The sequence below is a fragment of the Peromyscus maniculatus genome, chromosome 23, assembly GCF_049852395.1.
Source record: "Peromyscus maniculatus bairdii isolate BWxNUB_F1_BW_parent chromosome 23, HU_Pman_BW_mat_3.1, whole genome shotgun sequence".
NCBI lineage: Eukaryota > Metazoa > Chordata > Mammalia > Rodentia > Cricetidae > Peromyscus > Peromyscus maniculatus.
This window is the reverse complement of record NC_134874.1, coordinates 53,436,208-53,456,220: the sequence shown is the minus strand read 5'-3', so window position 1 is coordinate 53,456,220 and position 20,013 is coordinate 53,436,208. Positions and strand designations below refer to the sequence as shown.

General features: G+C 46.4%; 1 protein-coding gene across 6 annotated transcripts in view; it reads left to right on the top strand.

Moving 5' to 3' along the window:
- Fry (FRY microtubule binding protein) overlaps positions 1-20,013 on the top strand; it is a 394,509-nt gene that overhangs the window by 175,844 nt on the left and 198,652 nt on the right. For 4 of the 6 annotated variants that reach the window (XM_076560830.1, XM_076560829.1, XM_076560825.1 and 1 more), the window contains one exon: positions 16,682-16,881. In XM_076560830.1, coding sequence (XP_076416945.1) covers positions 16,762-16,881 — 120 coding nt within the window. In that variant the 5' untranslated portion in view covers positions 16,682-16,761. Of the gene's footprint in view, positions 1-1,565; positions 2,024-16,681; positions 16,882-20,013 lie in introns of those variants that run through there. The other 2 variants (XM_076560828.1, XM_076560827.1) reach the window with 2 other exon arrangements.

The following is a 20,013-nucleotide window of genomic DNA, read 5'->3' as shown; positions in this document are numbered from 1 at the left end:
GGTTCATGCGAAAGAAGGAAAGGGCTAGAATAAAAATGAACGACTGTCGTGACACGGGAGCCAATCTGCATGACTTGAGCAATCTTACTGTTATTCTTTTTCATCACATGGATGGCAGTTGCCTCCCTTTTAAGGTTGCGATGAAGACTTCAAATGCTACATGGGAAACCCTAACATGGTCTGAATTAAGTTTAATTCCACCATGAAAAGTAGCTCCTTCTTATTGGCTCAGACGATTCTGCTCAGTCTGTAATGTGGGAGCAGGACCCGAGTTCAGATTCCCAACACCGAAATAAAAACCTGGACACAAGCATATCTCTGGAGCTCAATGGCTATCCCGCATAGCCAATCAGAGCTCAACGGCTATCCTGCCCAGCCAATCAGAGCTCAATGGCTATCCCATCTAGCTGTGGGCTCCATGGCTACAGGAGACCCCGCCTCTAACAAACAAATAAAACACCTTTTTCCCCCCATATGTCCACTGTTGTAGGTAGTTTTCTGAGAGTCGAGTTACAGATCTTGGCACTTGCTGGACTAATAACACAAGAGGCATGAGGCTTACAAAGGACACGTTTTTACTGATTCTCAAGTTAGAAGCAGAAAGAAGAAACACCAAATTCAGACCCCCAAACACAGACACACTGTTGTCTTAGAACCGTTTTTGGATTCTTTACTCAAGTGTCACGGCTTCCACGCTGCCATCAGAGCCAGCTCTGTAAAAATATACTCTAAGTCCCAAATATGTACGCTGTAGGGGGACAAGGGGCATCTTTGCTGCCGTTGGCCTCTCCAAAATTACTGTAAGTGTTCATTTTGGTAATTGGACATTCTTCCCCTCCCTGGGGAATGTGTCGGTTCATCCGGCACCTCTCCTCCCATGCTGCTTTGTAATTCCAGCCTCCATTACTGAAGAAAAACATTCAATTAGTCCCAGTCAAGAATAGAAAATGACTTGGGTTTCTGGCTCTTCACAGCTGCGTCTGTGTTGGGGAAGAAGATTTTCATTGACCTCATAGAATTTTCTGTGAGAATAATGCTACCAAAAGATCAACTTGTACAGCCAGGAGGTGGTGGCGCATGCCTTTAATCCCAGCACTCAAGAGGCTCAGGCATGCCGATTTCTGTGGGTTCAAGGTCAGCCTGGTCTACATAGCGAGTTTTACTCTGTCTCAAAAGCAAAAGAAAAGGATCAATTATTTCCTTCCTTCATTAGCCTGTTCCTGGTTTCTTTTGAGGCAGCATTTTCTTTTTAATATTGGCAATTACTAGCTTCTTTTTGTTATTATTATTATTATTATTATTATTATTATTATCAAATTGGAATCCAATCACTTTTCAAATTTACAAGTTACAGTCAACAGGTGTCCAGTGTTCTGTTTCCCCTTTGGGGCGTGTGGTTTCTCACAGACTCTTGGCTTCCGGTAGGAATTCTCCACTTTGAGTTTTGTCTGGACGAATAGAAGCTGTCAGAAGCTGTTTGTACTCGTAGCCCAGGGGCTCTGGTTCCCAAAGCAACCGTTTATCACCCGCGTGTCTTATCTTTGCCCGTAGAGTTCTCCAGCATGGGAACACAAGCTCTGCCAGTGGGCTCTGTGGGGCGGCACGTGTATTCGGTTTGCGTGGACTGTTATGACCCACCGTGGGTCGGGCTCATGTTCCTGGAGTGCCCGGAGTGGCTTCGCTAATCTGTCAGGATAGTATGTTCTGGTGGTTAAATATAGACAGACGGGCACTCTGTGAGTTAGAGCTCACTGTGCAGCTGGCATGAACAGCCCGCCCTGGATGGGAGGCCTCTTTTAGTTTGTCTTCTACTGGAGGTTTTCCTCACCTGACTGAAAATACACCATGGACCTTGTGGGAGCTATGAGCAGTGGGACCATGGAAGCCATCGTGAGGCTTTTTGGCTTTGAAACATAGACTGTGTTGTTGGTGTCTGGTCTGTTTGGGTTCCCCTTCAGGCCCATGGAGATTACAACGGCTTGTTGGAGAAGATCCTGTGTGATCAGCCTTATCAAAGGTCTGGGTAGGTTTGAAGGGGTTGTCTTGTCGGGTGGTAAGCGGTTTTCAGACCGAGAGAGGGAGGGGTCTCCTCTCTATATCAGGATGGGGGAGGGGAGCCTTGTCCTCTAGGCATAGGGACTGACTTATAATGGGATTCTTCAGACAGGAGCATGGCCCTTTAGGCCTTCTGTTTAGAACCGTAACATCTCAGAGGTCAGAGTTCTACTTTCATATGACTCCATGGACAAGCAGCTGGGATATGATGGGATTTTTCTGTGCTTACAGACTTCACTATAGGGTTCTGCATGTCTGTGCTGGAAAATGGCTGACCCAGAGGAACAACTTGGAAGGATTTGGAAAATTGTTGATGCTACAGAATTTGATATTTCAGGAGAAGTAGGGTTTAAGCTTGATATATTCTAAATATTTGTATAAATCCCTTTGTTTTGTTCTAAATACAGAAAGCATCCTAAATTTAGTGTTTTTCCTATGCTTCTGACTTAGCCTTCCCCAACATTTAAAACATAAAATGCTTCTCTTTTTTTGTTGGTGAATTTAAAATCAGGGTTCGTGTTGGTCAGCACTAAATGGATCTGGACTACATGCCACTGACTTTTGTTTATCAGACATGCTCTCTCTGGCTTGGATTTAAAAGTGAATCTATTTCTCTTATTTTATGTGTATGAATGTTTTGCCTGCATGTATGTATGTGCTTGGTGCCAGAGGCGGTCAGAAGAGGACATCAGATGCCTGGAATTACAGATAGGTGACTGGGAGCCTCCAAGTATGCTGGGAACTGAACTTGGGTCCTCGAAAGAGCGGCTAGTGCTTAACCACTGAGCTATCTCTCCAGTCCCAACAGCCTTAAAAAAAAAAAAAAAAGGACATTTATTGCTTGGTTTTGTTTTCTATGTGTATGCACACACACACATCAGCTTTTCGGGGTGTAGAAGTCCCAAGATCTTATTTGGGATAATTCTTTCTCCTACCATGTGGGTCCTGGGGATTAAACTCAGGTCATCAGGCTTAGCGTCAGACACTTTTATATGATGAGCCATCTTCTAGGCTCCCTAGACTGAGATTTTAAATATCACGTAACAGCTCCAGATTACTGAGACAAAAGTCCCATGATAGAATTAATTACATGCACCCCGGATATTGACTAACTCTCTCATGATGGCAGGAAACACTAATTTGTAAATGGGAAATCTTAGCACATTGCTCTAATAGAGGCGGAACGGTTTGTTTATTAAAGATTATCTGTTAAAGATCGGGATACTGAATGTCTTGTTAATTATTCCACAATGCTGTCCATAATACACTCTTAGATATCTGGATATGACAGCTTGCCATTTCTAGGGATAAAATTCCACCTAGTCATTATTTGGCCTCTTTGTCTTGTGGTCTACAGAGTATGGGTTAGGGGAGTTTTTCCTCTGAAAATTTTATGTGATAAGCACATATGTTAAGGGATAAACCTTACTGTTTCGGATATTTCATAAAAACACTAGAACACCGCGTCATGACAAGGCTCGTGTGAAATGCTTGCGGTTTCTGCTCTGTGGTTTCCCGGTTAGTGAAGAGAGCGGCGGACCCTCTTGTGTGGGCTGTGTGGTCTTTCCCACCCCCTCCCTTCCGTCTTAGATCATCCTTGCCTGGCTTGTCTATCTTTCTGTCTGTCTCTCTCTCTCTTTCTTTCTTCCTTTCTCTTCTTTCTTGTTTTTTGTTTTGGTTTGGTTTTATGTGTGGGGGTTGTTTTTGTTTTTTGGTTTTTTCGAGACAGGGTTTCTCTGTGTAGCTTTGTGTCTTTCCTGGAACTCGCTCTGTAGACCAGGTTGGCCTCGAACTCACAGAGATCCGCCTGGCTCTGCCTCCCGAGTGCTGGGATTAAAGGCGTGTGCCGCCGCCGCCCGGTGTTTTGGTTTGGTTTTAGTTCTGTTTTTTTGAGATAAACATTTCACACCATAGCCCATGCTCGCCTGGTACTCACTGTGTAACCTGGACTGACCCCAAACTCATAATAATCCTCTTGCCTCAATGTCCCCAGCTCTAAGATTGCAAGCATGACCCACCACGCCCTACACTTTGTTCTGTCTTAGGGCAGAATCTCACTATGTAGCCCATGTTGGCCCCAAACTCTCCAGCCTCCTGCCTCAGCCTTTGGATTGTTGGTCTTACAGGTATGTCACCAGGCCCAGCTCAACTGTCTTTCTTGTTCATGATCCACAAAGTCAACTTTTAGAAGGGCTCTCCATCAACAAATCCACTTCAGAGGCTTGGTAGATTTAGCGCTAACTTAGATTATAAATGTCTAGTGGACTGTATTAAGTGAATCTGACAGTCATTGTACATTTAAAAAATTAATAGAGCCTAAAATATTTTAAAAGATTTATTTCTTTTTATTTTATGTATATGAATGCTTTGCCCACATGTATAGGTATGTACCACATGTGTGTTCAGTGCCCAGAGAGAAAGAAGGTCGTATGAACCAAATTTCTTAAATATTTCAATGTTGATAAAAATGAAACACTAACTAGTTCATAATGATGGCAATGGATCCCCTGCCCTGGAACTGGAGTTACAGACAGTTGTAAGCTACCATGTGGTGCTGGGAACCAGACTTTAGTCCTCTGCAAGAGCAGCCAGTACTCTTAACCACTGAGCCATCTCCGCAGCCCGGTTTGTGGAGCTTCTACAGCATCCAGTGCGCTGGAAACCCATCACGCGCAACAGATGCCTGGAATGTAGATTTTGTTGTTATATACGGGGTGGAATGTACATATGCATTTCTCCTGTACATTTGCATACACATGTTATTGTATGCATACGTATGCTTACATAATACAGACTGCAATGCACATGGTAACATGTGTTGTTCCTGTATGAGGTATATACTGTGATAGCACATGTTATGGTAACACAGCCACTGCCGTAACTTTGAATTGCAGCCTTTTGTTTGTCAGAATGTAGCAGCTGCTGGCACATTAAGTGGCAGGTCCACAAATACTGTGTGAGTAGTATCCACACTATGTGTCTACATAGTGTGCCACCAATTCTTCTTCTCTTGCCCTTGAAGCTGGGTTTACGAATCCAGTAGATACTTCCAGACGCCACTTGGCCATACTGGTAGGCCTCGGATTACTGTCTGTGAATGGCTCCGGTCCCCTCAGTATCTGGGGTCTTTTAAACCACCACCCACAGCAAGAAACTCGTTCTACGTAGACCCAGAACACGCATGTGCCTGCCCCAGACACAGCCAGAGACTGAAAGCAGGCTGCATGCTCCCAGCTGCTCTCTCATAGTCTCTAACCTGATGCACCAGATTCCAGTGATCCCACCTGCCACAGCGGCCCCGTACCTAGTAATGGGCCACAGCCTGCACTCTGACAGTAACTCAGGCGTTCCCAATACACCACGAACTGTATTTTCAATTGCAATTCCATGCTGCAAATTATGTGCATACAATATTCTCCTTCTGGGAACATTGGTGTTTGATATGGAAAGACATTGTGTGGCTGCAGAAATAGCTCTCCTGCTGGTCTTGAGGGGCTCCCTGCAAGGTGAATGTAGGCTGTCCAAGCTGGAGATAATAATTCATGACCTTGTACTTCTTAATGCTGTCTTAGCGCTTAACGCACCACTTATCCATCGCGTTCGGAGTATGCAGTCGCAGACTGTGCCGCACGGTGGGGCTACAATAGGAATAAAACAAATTCCTTGCCCCAGTGGCATTGAAGCATAGTTAGGACGACAAGAAAAAAATAATGTGTCATGTGTCAGGAGGCTGCGGAAAGAGTGACGCGGACTTAGCATGAGGGAGCCCCGAGGCGGCTGACGAGAACGGCCTCCTGTAAAACCAGAGGAGAGCTGGGAGACGCCAGAGCTTCTCCTTCCCCCACGTGTAATTCCTATAACCCCCAGGCTCCCCTTCTTCTCACCCAGAAGCCCCCCTCATGCTGTCGCCAGTTATTTCTGGTTCTCAGCACCAGCATCCCTCAGTCACAGATGTGGGGTGCCCACCCCACCCCGTCTCAGACTCAGCCGCGTGGCCAGCACGTGGCTTTGTGTAGCCATATGTCTGTGTGTATGTTTGTGGGGCGCCTGTCTCCCTGCAGGCTGTGGCTTCTGTGAGAGTAAGGACCATGCCTGGCTTGCTCCCCAGTGGATAGGGCAATGCGTGGAGTAGAGTGGACCTGAATACATGAACACTTGAGTGAATGAATGATCTCCTAAATTCATGGGCTCTTACATTGGTGGTCCAACCTGACTGTGTGGTCTTAGGGCAAGCATCAGGTGCTCGCATGCATACATTTTTACATCTTTGAACCTGTCTTTTAAAATCTACCTTCGTTATCTCTGTAGAACTTCGCAGAGTGCCTTGTGTATACTAGGGCCTTAATGACAATGTGTCATTTAATTTAATGAATTTGTTAATCACATTGCTAGTTTTCGGAGATGAAAATATTTCTGTAAGGAAGCCATATTAGAACATGAGTACGGCATGCCCTGAACGACATCCTGCCCTGGTTTGTGTGTGCCATGTCTGTGTGTGTGTGTGTGTGTGTGTGTGTGTGTGTGTGTGTGTGTGTGCTCCAAGACCACTCTGTTCATCGCAGCTTGGGTCCTACAGGATGGCAGAGGAGCTGAACCCTTAGTGAGCCCATGTGAGCCAATCAGGATTCTAGACTCCAGTTTTGTTCTTTAGCAGTTTGTTCAGACTACGTTTCTAACATGGAGTCCCTCGGTTATTGCTATTATAAGATATAGGACTTTTAAAAAAAAATAATAAGTCGTATCTTATTTGTTTATGTTTTGGGTTTTCAAGACAGGGTTTCTCTGTGTAGCCTTGGCTGTCCCAGAACTCACTTTGTAGACCAGGCTGGCCTTGAACTCAGAGACCCCCTGCCTCTGTACTCCCTTTAGCTGGGACTAAAGGTGTACACCACCACACTTATTTTGTTTTGACTTTCTTTATCGATTTTGGTTTTGTTTTTTTTTGAGACAGGTTATTGCTCTGTCGCTCAGGGGACTATGGAACTCACTGTGTAGCCTAGGGGCTGTGGAACTCACTGTGTCGCCCAGGGGGCTGTGGAACTCACTGTGTAGCCCAGGCTTTCTAGGACCTGACTGTAGTTCAGGCTCATACCAAGCTTATAATCCTCCTGCCTCGCCTGTTAAACGCTGGGGTCACGTGTATATACGTGAAGTCCTCCTCCTGTGTTTTCCCCTCTGCTTGCTCTGTCTCATTTTGTTTTGTTTTTCTCGTAAACCATCTAATTATGAAATGTTTAAACAAATATAAAAAGAGAAATAATTGCATATATATTGTTTTTCTCTAATCCAACAATTATCAAGATTTAGTCATGTGGGTTTATTTAGGGCCTACATTTTCTTTATTAAAGTATTTTGAATCAAATATAAGCATCATTTCTCTGAAGTCCTGTAATGAGTATCCATTCTAGAAAACAGAAATGTTTTCTTAGCTACCCATAATGCTATGCTTATATCCAAGAGGGTTACCCACAATGCTTTGCTGTCACCTAACTCATTCCATGTTCAGTGTTTTCTTATCATCAGAGTGTGTTTTTCAGCAGCTAGTTTGGTTGAATCAGGATTTAGACAAAAACCCATCCATTTGGTTGTCACGTAACTGTGAGTGTCCTGTGTTTCACCGTTTGCTGACTCCGAGGGACCGGCACACGCATGGGATCATCCTAATTCTGCAGCATCCCTTTGCTTTCCTTACGATGACATCAGACTCAGGCTTACATCCTGTTACTCTTCGCGTGTGGCTGTTCTCTGCGGTGCTTTCCAGTCTGGACAAGGGCAGAGGCAGAGGCGGGGCGCACTCCGTAGTTCTGCGCTCTGCAGTAATGACGTCATTCCTGTTCTGACACTGAAGACCACACCCTCCTTCCCAGTCTACACAGCCAACCGTTTCCAGTGTTTGGGCACAAGACTTCTGACCAGTCTCCTGCCCAGGTAGCGAGTTTTAAGAAAGTACAGTCATCTAAGCACCCTTCTGAAGCACCTTAGTCGCTGTGCCATGGTGTCAGGAAAGCAGCTTGTGGGTTCTCTTTCGGAAGCAAAGGCGGCAAGGCAGAGTTTCAGTCCGTGTGTCTAAAACCCAGACTCCAGCAGGTACCTACCTGCTTCCTGCTCACCTGATTTCCCTCACTGCTGCATCCTTTTTTCACGTGTGCTGTCCCTCCAAACTGTCCTTTTTCTCCCCCATCCTACGCAACAACATCAGATCAACATTTGCCCTGGAGTCTGCCGGCTCCCATTTGCCCTCTAAATAAGCCCACGTTCACTGGCTGGCCACTCAAGACCTAATTCTTCTCACAGGGAAAGTGGAAAGCCTCCATGTTATCCAACCTAAGGGTTTAAATGGGTCCCTACGCCCTGATGATCTCATCCCCGCAGATTCTACGTTGGGAGATTGGATGAAGTCAAGCCAACAAACAAAAGGACCACAGTTTTTTCAGCTGATGGTGCCAGGCACATTGCTAAGTGCTTATGACAGAGACAAGGCATCCCTGTTCTTAAGGACACTCCAGCCACCGGGTGCGGACAAAGCCCAGGCGTGTATAGGGACACATGGTGGGAAGAGGACATGGAGATGTGGCGAAGGCAAATGCTCAGCAGATCCCGCACGTGCCTTATTGCCATTCCCTCTGCCGAAGGAGCCATCCCCACCCGCACGCGTTAGAACCTTGCCCATCCCCTCCGACCTGGGCCAGACACTCGCTATTCCGTACCATCTGCCTCCTGGTAGGCCAGAGACTGCACCGGCACAGGGAGTGTGGAACACAGACACCCACGCATGATGTACAGTTTTTGGTAAAGTTTTAAATGTTAAAATAAGTCCTGAGGTTACAGCCAGGAATACCAGGCTTCCTCCTGTGGCTGTCTGCACCATGCGGAGTTTCTAGTCTCTATTAAAAGGTGGACGGGAAAAGAGCAGGGGCAGAGGTGTGCCTGGGAAGGTTGGGGTATTTGCAAAGCTTTCGTCTGTCAAGAGGATAGGGCATAGATCGTCATTAGCTCATGTTAGTTCAAGAGAAAGAGGGGGTTGGTTACCAAGTTTTGATGATGGAAGTTTTAAAAAGTGACCCCTTTTAATGCACACACACACACACACACACACACACACACACACACACGGGTGTGCTTTGCTTATGTGTGTGTACATGCACCGTAGGTATGCAGTGTCATGGAGGCCAGATGGGGACTTTGAATCCCCAGGAACTGGAGTTACAGACGGTTGTGAGTGCTGGGAATCGAACTCAGGTCCTCTGCCAGAGCAGCCAGTGCTCTTAACCACTGAGCCACCTCTCCAGCACAGTCTTGCCCAGCCTCTTGAAGAATAGCAGGTAAAAGCCAAGTGTCGTGGCACGCACTCCTGTATAGGGTTCCTTATACTTATAGGGCACTTGAAGTGGAGGCAGGAGAATCAGGAGTTCAAGGCCTGCTTGGGCTCTGAGGCTAGCCTGGGCTACGAGGACCCTGTGGTGGGAGAAAGGAGAACAAATGAGGAAAGGCACATGAATGAGCCTTTTGTCGGTTGTCTTGGAGAGAATGGGGAAGTTGAAAATCAGGATTATCAGCCTCCTACAGGCTATTTGATCTCCTTAGGGCTGGAAGGGACCTTGAAATGTCACCGTAACCTCATCTTCCGTCGCTGGCAGGTCTTGGCAGACATTCTTTCAGGCTCTGGTGACAGTGTGCCTACTTTGAAAATCGGGGGGAAGTCTGTGTAATTGCATCTTAGCGGACGACAGACAGTTAGAAAAGAAGTCGCTGGGGTGCGGTGGGCATTTTTCTAAGATAAGATACCAGACGGCAGGGAAACGGGACGGGGCGTGACTGGAGGCAGACTTTCCTCGCCTGGACTGCTTCCTCCCTCCGTTCTCGGAGTCCCCACCGACAGAAATGGTTTTGTGAGGACAGGGTGGAAGGAAGCAGAGACGTGTGTGTCATCGTGTATCTAGGGAGGGTGCCATCACCAGTCACACTTCTGAGATTTGTCACTAGTCGGATTTCGGATGCTCCCTAGGGCCTCAGTGCACTGTGGGGCAAGAGGTCACACCCACCTGCCAAGGGGTCTCCGTGGCCTACAGACATATGAGGCTGTCTAGAAATTGCCCGACTATGTAAGTCAGTAAAAAAACCTCGTCCTCCAAATCACTCATATTTTAATTTTATTATTTCTCAAGTCCCAACACTTGCTTATGCCAGAGCAGAACCCACCTTAGCTTTATCCACCTCCAGCATAAGCAGCAGATGTTACTAAAGTTTTTGAGGGTCCAGCTGGTCTGGGGGTTGGGTTTTTACCAGGGCCACCTCTTATTTGTCCTCTAACATGGGAGTGACTGGCTCTGTTATGGTGTCTGTGGGTTAAACATATGTTGTGAATAGGAGGAGCCCGAGGTGCTCTGGAGTGTCAACGTGGATTCTGGACCAGACTGAGCCAGTCTGGAGGTTTCCCCCCACACTGCCCCTTGGAGGTTGGGGATCTGTGAAAATCTGATGGTCAGCAGGTGGAGGTATATGGGTATTATGGGAATCTAGAGTTTAACACCTTTGTGGCGCATGCACGCGCGTGCGTGCGTGCGTGCGTGCGTGCGTGCATGCGTGTGTGTGTGTGTGTGTGTGTGTGTGTGTGTGTGTGTGTGTGTGTAGTAAGCTTGTGACCTCTTGCCGCAGTCTCCCAGGTGCCGGAGCTGTCAGTGTGCACCACCATGCCCTACTTTGGGTTTTAACTTCTGCAGGCAGTCGGCACAGCTGACGCGCAGCAGACCGTCTAGAACTGTAGGGCTTGTCTGCTAAGACCGGTTAATATTCAAAGACCAGGTGAGACTCATGTCTGTTAGTCACAGATGCAATGCCAGAGACTGTGACTACATAAACTGGGGGGCTGGAGAGACGGCTCAGCGGTTAGAGCACTGGCTGCTCTTGCAGAGGACCTGGGTTCCGTTCCCAGCACCCACGTGGCGGCTCATAACTGTCTATAACGTCAGTTCTAGGGGGTCCAACACCCTCTCCCAGCCTCCAGGTGTACCTGTACACACACACACACACACACACACACACATCCATACATATCCATAAATAAAAATAAATTTTAAATTGTTTTGAAAAGAAAGCAAAAGTTATATTAAATGTAATATAATTTACATTCAATTATACCACACTAAAATGAAAAGTGTTTTCAATCTCTAAGAAAATAACAGGCTAAGTGATGTGGGAAGGTTAGGGAGACAGAGGTATGAGGATCTCTGAGTTCAAGGCCAGCCTGGTCTACAGAGCAAGATCTAAGACAGCCAGGGCTACAGAGAAACCCTGTCTCAAAAAAACAGAAGGAGAAGAGAGGAGGAGGAGGAGAAAGAGGAGGAGGAGGAGAAAGAGGAGGAGGAGGAGAAAGAGGAGGAGGAGGAGAAAGAGGAGGAGGAGGAGAAAGAGGAGGAGGAAGAGGAGGAGGAGGAGAAAGAGGAGGAGGAGGAGAAAGAGGAGGAGGAGGAGAAAGAGGAGGAGGAAGAGGAGGAGGAGGAGGAGGAGGAGGAGGAGGAGGAGGAGGAGGAGGAGGAGGAGGAGGAGGAGGAGGAGGAACTATTCCTGTTACCCGAGGAGTCTCCTGTAGACCCCAAAGCATGAAGGAACACAGTTTGAAAGTGGCTGGAAAACTCAGAGAGTGGAGGAATGTATTAATTCTGTAAGTGTTGGGAATCAAACCTGGGTCCTCTGCAGGGACAGCCGGTGCTAAGTCTACGCCATCGCTCCGCCCCCCACCCGCAATGTTCTAATATTTGTGAAGCAACCTTTCACTGCTGTGCAAATGAATTGATTTTCTTGTTCCCAATGCTGTGTGTTTCTTAGTATTATCTTCAGATTTTGTTGTTGTTGTTGTTTTGTTTTGTTTTTTGTTTTTCAAGACAGGGTGTAGCTCTGTAGCTCTGTCCGTCTGTCCTGGAACTCGCTCTGTAGACCAGGCTGGCCTCGAACTCACAGAGATCCACCTGTATCTGCCTCCTGAGTGCTGGGATTGAAGGCGAGCGCCACCACCTCAGGGCTCAGAATTACTCTAGGCACAACTTTTTGCTGTTGCGTGTCCAGGGTTGTGTTTTTCTTCTCACCAGTTTGCTTTCTCTGACTCCCAGAGTTTCTGGCCACATTGAGAAGCTGCAAAAACCTTTCAACTTCCCATTTCCTAAGCACCTTCCTAAATACGTTAGTGGGCAATTTATTAGCGCCCTTCCACGGCGCGGCAAGTTCTCACGGCAGCTGCAGCATCTTGCTGATGTGGTATGTAATACCCTGTAATGCCGGTAAACAAGTGAGTCTCAAGAACAGAGACCTGGGATTGACAAGTGTCGTCGTCCTAAAGAACGATGCCCAGACTTGACACAACAGGGTTTATCCTTGACACATGAAGGTGAACAGAGTCCTGAGACCCACAGAAGGCTGACTTTCCTCCAAGCACGGACAGACTTCTTACACATCGACTCCTTAATTGAAAAAGAAGGCCACTGGTCTCTAGAAAGTAGTTGGGTTAATTAGCCCGCCACTTCTAAGAAGTGTACCTGCTTCAGAGGGTTGGTTGCTACCTATCAGGTTGGGGACACCGCGGAAGGGCAGGCATTTTAGATCCTCAGCACTGCTTCTGAAAGGGGAGCATTTATAAAGAGCACCCCATTCTCTGAAAAGGTGACTGTGTGCTCTGCCCATCCTGGAGGGACAACCAGGGCGAATGGTCATCTTTTCAGAGGCCTGTGCTTCATAAATGGAGGAAGGAGAAGCGTGTGATTGTTGGGCATGTGATTCCTGTCCTTCACAGACTGCCACAGTTCCCATCTCCACACAGATATGGGGCGGGCCAAAGGGATGGACTGGAAGAGCAGATCCTGGTGGTCAGGTGTGTCTGGTCTCTCTCAGACACACATACAAACACACATGGCTCCCGTCCCTGTCTGTCAGCTGAGTGCCGGCCATCTCAGGCTGCCCCTGGTGGCCAGGGCTTCACTTCAGTTTCCTGTTCTGTTTTGAAAATGTCATCTGACACTGTGTGTCTGTGTCTGTCCGTCCGTCCGTCTGGGTCCGCGTGTCTCTGTGTGTGTGCATGAAACTGCTTTGCCACAAAATAGGAGGAACAGCAAGGAAGAGCAGTTGGGCCTCCTCTCCAGCGTGTCTCAGGATCGAGAGCAGGGCCTGGAGCCCAGGTGCCCATCGCGTACTTGGTGGCAGAAAGGGCGTGAGCAGGGGGTGAGAAGCGGTTTTCTCCAATGAAAAGTGGACTTTACTTACGGAAAAGTGCCGAGGTCACGGCTGTTTTCCTGCGCTCTCAGCTTCTGGGGGTCTCACGGGGGACACCAAGGCTGCCTTTACCTTTGTCCCAGCATCATTATAAAACAGTCGCTGACCTACTGGGTGGTAAGGGGTATTTGCGATGGTCCTGCAAATGTTGGTAATGTGGGCAGATGAGGAGTTCAAGGTCATCCTCAGCTATGTAAAGGACTTGTGGCTGCCCTGGCTAGAGATGGTGTCTCAAAAAGCCAGAGAGAGAGAAAGAGGTGGAAGAGAAGGTTGTAGTGAACTTAAAAACTCACCAACAGATTTTTTTTTCACTTTTCTTCTTTCTTTTTGGACAAATGAAATTAGTAATACATAGATTCAAGCAAATGGGAGGGTCTAATGATTTTATCTATGGTAATATTAGATAAGGGTGGTCTTTATGTTATTATTATGTGTGTTTTGGTTTGTTTGTTGTTGTTTGAAATGGGGTATTCTGTAGCCCAGGCTAGCCTCAAACTTCTGTTCTTCCGGCTTCCACTTCAGAGTGTTGGAATTACACTCATGTACACCAGGCTTAGACTAAGGAGGAGGTGGCGTTGATGTTCATGACCAAGGTATGCACATTTCCTGATTTTCCCAAACTCAGGCGCCCCCTGGGGAGCAGCTGCCCTGTTGAGCTTCTTCTAGAAAAATGGCAGTACCTGTCACTTGGAAATTGATGACGGTGATATAAAGAGGGCTTTCTGAGAGTGGATTGAGTTCAAGGTTCCTCACCTCTGACCTTTACCATGGCTCCATCTCCCAAGGCTGAGCTGTGTAAACTCACACAGAACAAGAGGGGCTTTCCCTTCGTAACCTCTCTGCCTTGACTCCGGGGTGGTGGGCTTGGTCACGTGGGTGGGCGCTGTGCTTACAAAGACACCTGATTGGAAGTACAGGTGGACACTTCTTGTAAAAACAGCTGCGGACAGGGATTTGGGCTTGGAAATGGAGGGACTGAATGAGGTACTCTGGTGCCCGGGTTTCAGCTGTCTGTGACTTGGCCAGAGGTGTGCCAGGGTCACTGTCCTGATCTCCTCCTTGCTATCATTATGGGTTTAGTCCCAGGATCTTGTGATTTGTGTTTTGCATCAACTCGGTTACTGCTATCAGAGAGAATAAAGCCTTGTTTCCAAATGAAGGGTTTGGGTTGACATTCAGGTCTCTGGTTCTGAAGCTTGGTGACCTTGATACAGTAGGCAGATAGCGCAGATAGGATGTCCCTCTGAGCGGCAGTTGGGGCGGTGCCCTACTTCCACAAGGTGTCCACATGCCAAGAGCATCGGAGACCAGGCAGGCGTGATTCATGCTGACCTCCGTCAGCTGCCTTGGAACGTTCGCCTGTAGAATAAGCATTCTCAGTGAGCTGGGATTTCTCCTTTCTCATGTCTCCTTTCCTTAATGCCTGTACCCGATCACCCAGAACTGTATGCAGCCTTTAAAGGCCATATTTTCCTCTGTCCTGTCCTCTTCATTCCTGGTATCCTTATCTTAACTCTCTCGATCTTATGTTTTTCATGGGATAGTTGACAGCTTAGAAACTCATGGATCTCCTAGATAGTTGTGATTACAGATAGCTGTAATCCCAGCATTTGAGAGGCTGAGGCAGGAGGATTGGCTTGAGTTTGAAGTCAGTCTGGACTGTAGAGTGAGACTCTTTCAAAAAAGGAAAGCAAAGGAAAACAAGTATATAGGGGAAGGGGAAGAATTTGGAAGCCTTGTTCCCCAGGTGGCGGTGCACGCCTTTAATCCCAGCACTCACGAGGCAGAGGCAGGCGGATCTCTGTGAGTTCGAGGCCAGCCTGGTCTACAGAGCGAGTTGCAGGACAGCCAGGGCTATAAAGAGAAACCCTGTCTCAAAGAGAGAGGGGAGATCATTTGCATTTATAAACAAAATAATTTTCAGTAACTATGTGATAAAACACTTTTCCGTTATGCTCTGAGTGGAGACTACTGGCCACCCACCCCCCACAGGAACCCCGATGGCCGCCCCGGCTTGGGAGAAGTGTAACCAGGACTCTGCACATTCTGTAAAACTCAACACAGGCTCTGCAATTTGGTGCGGTGGTGGTGAGAACGAAAAACTCAATCCACACCTTGGATGTCATCGTCGTCGACAGAGGCGCTCTCCCCCTTTTTAGATCAGTTCTTTGAGGACTCCAAGGGTCTTACCAAGTGTTTGGATCGTATTCACTCCTCTAACTCTTCCCAGATGCCCCCCTTCCCCTGTCCACCCAACGCTGTATCCCCCCAAAACAAGCCAAAACTCTTCGAGACCAGTTTGTGCGGCTCAAAATATTCTTGGATGGATGGTCTTCACTGGAGCGTGGTTCATTGACCAGTGGTTGCACTCTTAATGAGAACAGACCTCTACTTTCCCGGCAGCTCCCCTCTCGGTGCGTGCGGGGCTTTGGTCTGGCTGGGCCTGCGCACGTCTTGTTCATGCTGTTACAACCATGAATCGTCTGTGCAACTGCCCAGCCACATCCTGAAGACAGTTTCCTTGTCATCTCCCACTGTCTCTGGCTCTTAAACTCCTGCTTTCTCTTCTTCGATGATCCCTGAGCCTTGGGGGTGGGGAGGGGCGTGGGGCTAAGCTTTCTGTGGTTCCTTATTCTCTGTGGGTTGTGGGTCTCTGTGTTAATCACCATCTACGGCAAATAAAAGTTTCTCAGATGAGGCTTGAGAGAGGCATTGCTCTACAGATGTACGCAGAAAGGGTCATAGAAAGGCAGGCAGGACCTCCTTCCCCTTTTATGAGACAAATGTTTTTATATCAAGCTGTCCTTGAACTCACCTATATTGCCCAGGCTGGCCTGGAACTCACAGAAATCCTCCCACCTCAGCCTCCCAAGTGCTGGGATTGCAGGATTGAGCTTCGCAGCCCTTTTCTTGGTAGAAGTGCATCTCTTTGGAGAGCAGCAGCCAGCTGAGTTTTTGAAAATTGGTTCGTAGAGATTTGTAGAAGCAATGGTCAAGAGTTTCTTGGACTGTGAAGCCCAGAGGACAGGGAGCCCACCATTAAAACCGACAGAAGAAAGCACGCTTTCAATTCTCCTTAATCCACCTGCCTAGAACATTCAAAAAGAAGCCCCAAACGTCTTAAATGTTGTAGAATTTATCAGCTGTATCCATGTGGTGAACAGGATGATGGATTTGGTTGTAATAAAAACATTACATAATCAGAGCACTTAAATTCCAGCACCATTTCTAAAGACTAAGGCCAGGCTGTGATTTGAAGCATGGCCTTTTTGTGATTCATAGTCTTAACATTTATGGTTTACGAACATACACCGCCTGCATATTGATAGCTTTCTTTTCATCCATTAAAATCCACCCTGTTTTCCAGCTTCTCCCGTCGGCAACGGCTACATCAAGCCTCCGGTTCCACCTGCTTCGGGTACACACAGGGAGAAAGGACCACCGACCATGCTGCCCATCAATGTGGACCCAGACAGCAAACCAGGAGAGTATGTCCTCAAGAGTTTATTTGTCAACTTCACCACTCAGGCAGAGCGAAAGATTCGCATCATTATGGCAGAGCCTCTGGTGAGTATGGACCACGGAAGGACCTCTTTTTAAATTCTTCTTTGCTCCGAACACGACTGGTACTCTAGATCCATGGGTCCCAGGTCTGTTGACTCAACCAAGCTCAGATCAAAAAACCAAGGGGAAAATGTAACTGCATATACTGAACAGGCCATGAGTCCCTAAACAATACAGTATCGTAACACCCACCCGTGAGCATTTACATTGTAGTGGGTGTTATAAATCACCTAGAGATGATTTCAAAGTACTCAGGGAGATGTACATAAATGATAAGCAAACTATTGTCTTGGTTTCGTTTCCTGTTGTTGTGATAGACACTACGACCAAAAGCAACTTGGGAAGGCAAGGTTTATTTCATCTGGCAGCTCACAGTTCATCACAGTGGAACTCATAGCAAGACCGAAAGACAGGAACCTAGAGACAGGAACTGAAGAAGAGGCCATGGAGGAATGCTGTTTACTGGCTCTTCCTCCACGCTATTCAGCCTGCTCTCTATATAGCATGAGCTTTTTACATACAGAAATAGATAGATAGATAGATAGATAGATAGATAGATAGATAGATAGATAGATAGATAGGCAGGCAGATGATAGATAGATAGATAGATAGATAGATAGATAGATAGATAGGTAAACTGATAAATATAGGTAAGTATAGATATTCATTGCTTGGGGGTACTGTGACCCTCTATTTGGGGGTCTTATTATTAAAGATAAGACTCTCAAAACTACATATGTCTATGAGACCCCGGCCCAAGCTGCTTCCCTTAAGTCCAGAAGAGAGTTGGTGAGAAGGACTCATGTTTGTTCAAAAACAAGCATCTTGAGATGACAAAGGGACTAGCAGCCTCAAAACTACATCTGGAGGAACTCAGGAGAGCCAACAGCTGGTGGCTGGGGACAGCAAAGCACCATGGGTAGTGTGGCTACATGCTGAGCAGGGTCTTCTAGGGCACACATTTTGTTTTTATTTTATTCTGGAGTTGGAATATCACATATTTAACCTCCTGGGGCTATGTCCTATTTTCCAAACATGAATGTCACATCTCTTCAGGCTAAACCTCATAGAAACATACATGTGTGTTAATTGGTGCATACAGCTGAAGACTAAGAAAAGCTCTCATGCGTTTGAAGGTCACTAGATAGGTCAGTTCTGTAAATCTGAAGAAAGATTATTTAGCAGTTAACACTTTCTTTTGGTTTGGTGTTTGTTTGCTCTTTTACATTCTTTTGGGTTTTGTGGTTGCTTTGAGACAGGTTCTCCAGCTACATTTGTAGCAAACCTGCCTTGAACTCACACCTCCATCCCTCCTCAAGAGCTGGAATTACCAGCATGCACCATCATGCCCAGCTTAAACAATCTGGTGTCACTTCTATTTCAAACATAGACTAGTAGATGAAAGGCAGGGGATGGACGTCTATCTGAAGACTTACGGTGAAGAGAACCTTGCAGGAGGACAATGGGGAGGAGGAAAAGAGTTCTGATGATTCCCGAGAGATGCTGTGTCTGTAACAGTTCCATAGATGGTGGACAAGAAAGGAACATTAAAGTTCTGTATATGACTTTTCAGTACCCAAAGAGCTATCCTAAGTGGAGGAAACAAGATGGAAGATAAGAATGTCCCACAGAAATCAAATTTGCTTTCTTTTTCATTAATATTTCTTATAAGCATCTATCACTTGTTCAGCAATGTTTCTGTTTGTACCCAAAAGGTGCTCAAGTCAGAGTCATTAATATTTATGAAAAAGTCAATAGTTTTATTCTATTTTCTTGATGCTTCTTGGGGACATTTAATTGCCTTTGCTCTTGTTGACTGTTATCCTTGTTCTGTCTTTTTTGTATGCTCAGCAAGTTAAGTGAGGTTATCTGAGTCATTTTTATATTTTTATCTCAAAACATGAAAGAGGAAGAGCTCGCTCTTGCTCAGCTCAGCATCATGGTCTCCACTCAATCATCAGTGATAGTTCAGCTGGGTATAGAATTCTGGGTGGACTCATTTGTCCTCTGGACCTTTAGACTAGACCTTTGAAGCTCTCTTTCACTCAGTTGCCTCTGTGGTTCCTGTTGAAAAGGCTCTTGTTTTATTTCTTTGTAGATTATTTACTTTTTATTCTGTTTGCTTTTATGGTTTTCTCCTTACCCTCAGAGCTCTGTGCCTTAACTCCTCTGTGTTTGCATGTGAGTTGATTTGTATTTTTGTGTTTGAGGTTCTGCTTTTTCAATTCAGATTTATATCACTCATTCATTCACCAAGCCTGGGGAATTCTTGACCATCCATTATCCTCTTTACCCATTCCTAGTACACGTTTTTCTGATCCCCTCCCCCACCACCACCACCACCAAGTCAAGGTTTCTCTGCGTACCATGGCTGTCTTGGAACTCACTCTGTAGACCAGGGTGGCCTTGAACTCAGAGATGTGACTGCCTCTGCCTCCTGTGTGCTGGGATTAAAGGTGTGTGCCACCACTGCCTGGCCAATATTTTTACTTCTTCATGCATTCTATTATGTATCTTTTCACTGTTCTTCTATCACTGCTAATACCTCATCTTGAATGTATTCTGAGTAATTTCCTCAGACCTATATTTCAATTCATTTGTGTTCTCTCGGGCTTCGTCTAATATGTTACTTAAGCCTCCTATGCAGAATTTTAATTTCAGCAATTATATTTTTAATCCCCAGGAGTGCTGTTTCTTTCCCTTGTAGAGTCTGTTTAAAGATTTCTACGGTTTACTGTGGTTTGTTCCTTCCTTATATTCACAAGTCTCTTTTGTACACTCAGTCCTCATAAGCATGTGTTTTCTGTCCTGGAAGTGACTGTGCTGTGACACCAGCTTCCAAAGGCCTGGCTTTGTGGTTTTTGTACCTGGTTAGTTAGTTTGCAAATAATGGATTGTCCTTGTTTTAGAACAGTTTCTATAAGGTCTTGTATTTCTGGTATCCCACCACTGGAGGCCCAAATCTTTCTGTATCTTCATGTAGACATCGGACAGGCCACCAGGATTGTGAGACGAAGAGCCCCCCCACAGGCAGTCATGATGCCTTTGCATCCCTTGCCCTTTGTGTGTCTTTTCAACTCATTCCAGCATTTTAAAAATCCGTGTATTCCACTCAGCATTCCTGGATACTGCTCG